The following is a 4,478-nucleotide window of genomic DNA, read 5'->3' on the forward strand; positions in this document are numbered from 1 at the left end:
AGAATATTGTATACATAATAAATAAATAAATAAATATTAAAAAAAAAGAAAAAAAGGAAAAATGATCCTACACAAATTCCTGTAACAGAGCATTGATTTACCATTCAATATCTGAGTATCCCATCTATGTAATCTATTAATATCATAAATACATCAGGGACATTAAGCTCTGAAGGAGCTTTTCTGGTGGCTTATTACACAAAACTTACCTTCATATCCAAAAGTATTTACTTTTTTTACTTATATTATTCTGTCATTTCTTATTAGAACTGTCATTTATTTTCTCTCTTTTGCTGTGACAAAAAAAAACACACACACACACAACTCAGAGGTAGAGCTCATTTTGACTTCCACTTCCTTGTCACAGCCTAATCATAGAAGAATGTCAAGGCAGGAGCCCAAACATGGCAAGAATCTGGATGCAGGAACTGAAGCAGAGGTGATGGAGAAATTTTATTCATTGGTGTGCTCCTCATCCATTACTTAGCTTCTGGCCCACACCTCTAGGGGGACAATACCCACTGTGGACTGGGGCACTCTACCTCAATCAGTGATCAAGAAAATGCCCACACAGATAGACCTAAATGTCAACTTGATAAAGGCATTTTCTCCATTCTGTTTCTCTCTTCTCAGATGTGTGTCCTAGTTTGTGTAATGTTGAACAAAACTAAGCCGCAGGTATCTTTCCTACACCTCTCATGCACTTCTGCTGTAGGCACACTACCCAGCATTTTCAGAGGCCTCCTTTACCAATCAGGAAGGTGAAAATCCTCCCACAGACTTGTTTACAGGCCAAGCTGATTGAGCCATTTTCTTCATCAGATGACCCTAGATGAATCTAGTTGATAGCCAACCAAAACCGGCTGAGTATTTAGAATGCCACAGTGTTTCAGCATTTTATGTGATTGTTATGATTGTCTTCCAACAATAGAACTTTTGCCTCCATATTCACTTTTTTTATGCCATTCATTTACTTTATGTGTTCATGTGTATGGTTTCTTGCATGACAAAAACATTTGTAGAAGGCAGAAGAGAGAAAGAGATCCGTTAGATCAAGAGTAACAGGAACTTGTGAGCTCTCCACATGAATGCTGATCATCAAAATCCGATCCGCTGGAAGACTATATAAATAAAGTCAACCCTCTACTTCTTTGCACATGACAGGATCTTTACATGTGGCCTATATTGTCCTTAACATTGATGGCATTCTTTAGTTGCCCCTGAGATAGTATAGTATAGTTGCAGTGGTTCACACACACAGTCTCAGATATTTCCCTTGGCTACACTAATGTTTTTCTCATTTTTTGCAGAACTCTGGTGATTGAGAAAGACTGTGGATATGAATGCAATAGTGAGTGTGATAAGAACCAGAAACCTATTACAGAGACTATCATCAATAAAGACGTGCACCCAGGAGTAAGAGTTCATCAAAGTTCATTGCATGTAAAAAACATCATTTGTCATTCATCCTCACATGGGTATCTCAGAGAACAACCTCGAGGGATACGATCTGTATGTAAGGAAGCTATGGCAAAAGACTTTATACATCAGAAACATTGGAAACTCATTAGTCATTCTGAATCACCTCTGGAACTGGAAACTTCTCCTAAGGAGAAACCCTGCAAAGATCAACAATGTAGTGAGTCCTGTAGGAGTCTCTGTTTTGATCAGCCTCAGGAGAGAGCTCACACTGGAGATAAACTCAATGAGAATGACTTAACAAGATGCACATATGGCCAGAATGATGAAGGAATCAATAAAGAAGGGAGACCATTTGTATGTAAACTCTGTGAAGAATCAGTCATTCATTCCAGTAACCTTATCAGCCAGGAAAAAAGTCATATTGGAGAGAAAAGGTACATTTGTAGTCAGTGTGGCAAAACATTTAGTTATGCAAAATGTTTTGAAAACCATGAAGTAACTCACAGTAGAGAGAAGCCTTGTGCTTGTAAACATTTTGGAAAAGCCTTCACACAATACAGTTATCATAACAATAATGAAAGTAGTCATGTTGGAAAGAATCCCTATGCATGTAGACATTGTGGGAAAGCCTTCACCAGTTCCTCTTACCGAAACATTCATGAAAGAATTCACACTGGAGAAAGGCCTTATGCTTGTAACTATTGTGGAAAAGCTTTCACCAGTTCAGCTTATTGTAATATTCATGAAAGAATTCACAGTGGAGAAAAGCCTTATGTCTGTAAGCATTGTGGAAAAGCCTTCAGTGACCTAAGTCGCCGTAGCAGACATGAACGGAGTCACACTGGAGAGAACCCTTATGCATGTAAGTTTTGTGGGAAAGCCTTCAGTGACTCCAGTCGTCGTAACAGGCATGAAAGGATTCACACAGGAGAGAAGCCTTATACATGTAAGTATTGTGGGAAAACTTTCACTAATTTTAGTTCATGCAAAGGTCATGAAAGAGTTCACACTGGAGAGAAGCCTTATGTGTGTAAGCATTGTGGAAAAGCGTTTACCCGCTCCAATCAACTGCATGCTCATGAAAGAGTTCACACTGGAGAGAAGCCTTATGCATGTAAACATTGTGGAAAAACCTTCAAAACTTCTACTTGTCGAAACTTGCATGAAAAAATTCACACTGGAGAGAAAGACTTTGTCTGTAAAACATGTGGGAAACTGTTCATTCAGTCTAGTGATCTTAACAAGCACGAAAGAGTTCACTCCAAAGACAAGCCCTATGCATGTACGCATTGTGGAAAATCCTTCAGTGACTCCAGTAGTCGTTACAGACATGAAAGGCGTCACACGTGAGAAAAGCCTTATGTGTGGAGCCTTGTTGAAAAACCAATTTCAGTTTGTGTAAGACTTCTGAAAGACTCCATACTTGAGAGAAGCCTCATGATGTGAGCATTGTGGAAAAGCCTTCATCCACTACAGTCATCTGAACATTCATGAAATGATTTACACTAGAGACAAGCCTAACTCATGGAAACATTGTGGAAAAACCTTCAACACTTCTGCTTGGTCTAACTTGCATGAAAGAAATCACACTGGAGAGAAACCTCCTGTGTTTAAAACATGAGGGTTCATTTAGTCTAGTGATTTTAAAAGCCATGAAAGAGTTAACTCAAAAAACAAAAACAGGCCTTATGCATGTAAGAATTGTCAAAAAGCCTTCAGCTGCTCTGGTCATCTTACCAGACATGAAATGCTTCACACTAGTTGGTAGCCTAATGCTGCTGGTTAGCACTGTGGATAACCTTCACTATTTCCACTTTGCCCAAAAGTAATAAAAACATTCACATTGGAGAGAAACCCTCTGTTCATAAACATTTGGAAAACTATTTCTTTGTTCTTACTTTATCAAATATAAACTATCTCACATTGGTGAGGAACCTGACCAATATTAGCAGTGTGGGAAAGCCTTCACCACTTCCAGTTTCTGTAACCCTCATGTAAGAATTTAAACAGGAAAGAGGTCTAATGCATGTATGCATTCAAATATTGTTAAAAGCCTTCATAAGTTTCTGTTTCCATGAAGTTCTAAGAATCTACCCTAGAGACAGATCTTACGTGTATAATCACATAATCCTTTAGCAGCCGCACTTCTTATTATATTCATTTTCCCCCCAACTGGGGAAAACTTTTATGTTTTTAACAAATGTGGGGAAAATGTTCACAATTTTTAAAAACCCTATCCTCTTAAACAATCTGTTCCTGAATTTCCATGTTTCAGACCTATGGTCAAACCCAAAATGATCTCACAGTGAAAGCTGCAATGTGCAAACTTTGTGACAGTGCATTGGTCAAATTACTTCCTTTGTGAGATATGGAAGAAGAATGTGATTGGAACATGAGATGCCTCAGCTGGTAATGGTTCTTGCCAGAAGATGCGATTATCTCAATTCCCTCATTGGATCTTGCATGGTGGAAATAGATACTCAGTTCCTGAAAGTTGTCTCCTGAGAATCAAATGCATGCTTCCTAATGAACACAGAAAGAAAAATACAAATGAGTAAAGAATGATATGTTCATAGCAGTAGAGGCATAACTGACAAATACAGTGTTTTAATGTGGAAAGATACAGATTGTGAGACCTGCAAAAGTGTAATGTTAATGCCCAATATTTTGCTATACGTAGCATGCAAACCACTTGCATTATGAACAGTACCTATATTTCGTTGTTTTTGGTTTTTGGTTCTGTTTTTAACTGTGGCTATGGCAGTAGCTTTGAAAGCAGGTATAGTACTGGTGTGCTTGGGAACTTTGTTCTCATTGGTGGAACAGTTTGAGGACAATTAGACAGTATGGCCTGTGGTGAATATTTGTCACTCTCAGCGAGTTTGAGATTTCAAGACAAGCCACTCCTAGTCTACTCCCTCTGCCTCCTGGTTGTATATTATCATGTGAGTCCTGACATCAGGCCTTTACTCCTGAAGAGATCCTGATACTCTGCAGCGTCAAGCCCATTGTAACACTTCCTTTTTTTTTTTTTTTTTTTTTTATAACAGAGCTAG

At 38.5% G+C, this 4,478-nt stretch overlaps 1 protein-coding gene across 1 annotated transcript in view; it reads left to right on the forward strand.

Moving 5' to 3' along the window:
• Positions 1–4,439, forward strand: part of LOC101978928 (zinc finger protein 14-like) — an 8,776-nt gene extending 4,337 nt beyond the window's left edge. The window contains exon 4 of the mRNA XM_005360673.2: positions 1,311–4,439. Within this exon, the coding sequence (XP_005360730.1) occupies positions 1,311–2,772 (1,462 nt within the window). The 3' untranslated portion in view covers positions 2,773–4,439. The remainder of the gene's footprint in view (positions 1–1,310) is intronic.
• Positions 4,440–4,478: the final 39 nt, after the last annotated feature.

The sequence above is a fragment of the Microtus ochrogaster genome, linkage group LG3 (genome assembly GCF_000317375.1).
Source record: "Microtus ochrogaster isolate Prairie Vole_2 linkage group LG3, MicOch1.0, whole genome shotgun sequence".
NCBI classification, from domain to species: Eukaryota; Metazoa; Chordata; class Mammalia; order Rodentia; family Cricetidae; genus Microtus; species Microtus ochrogaster.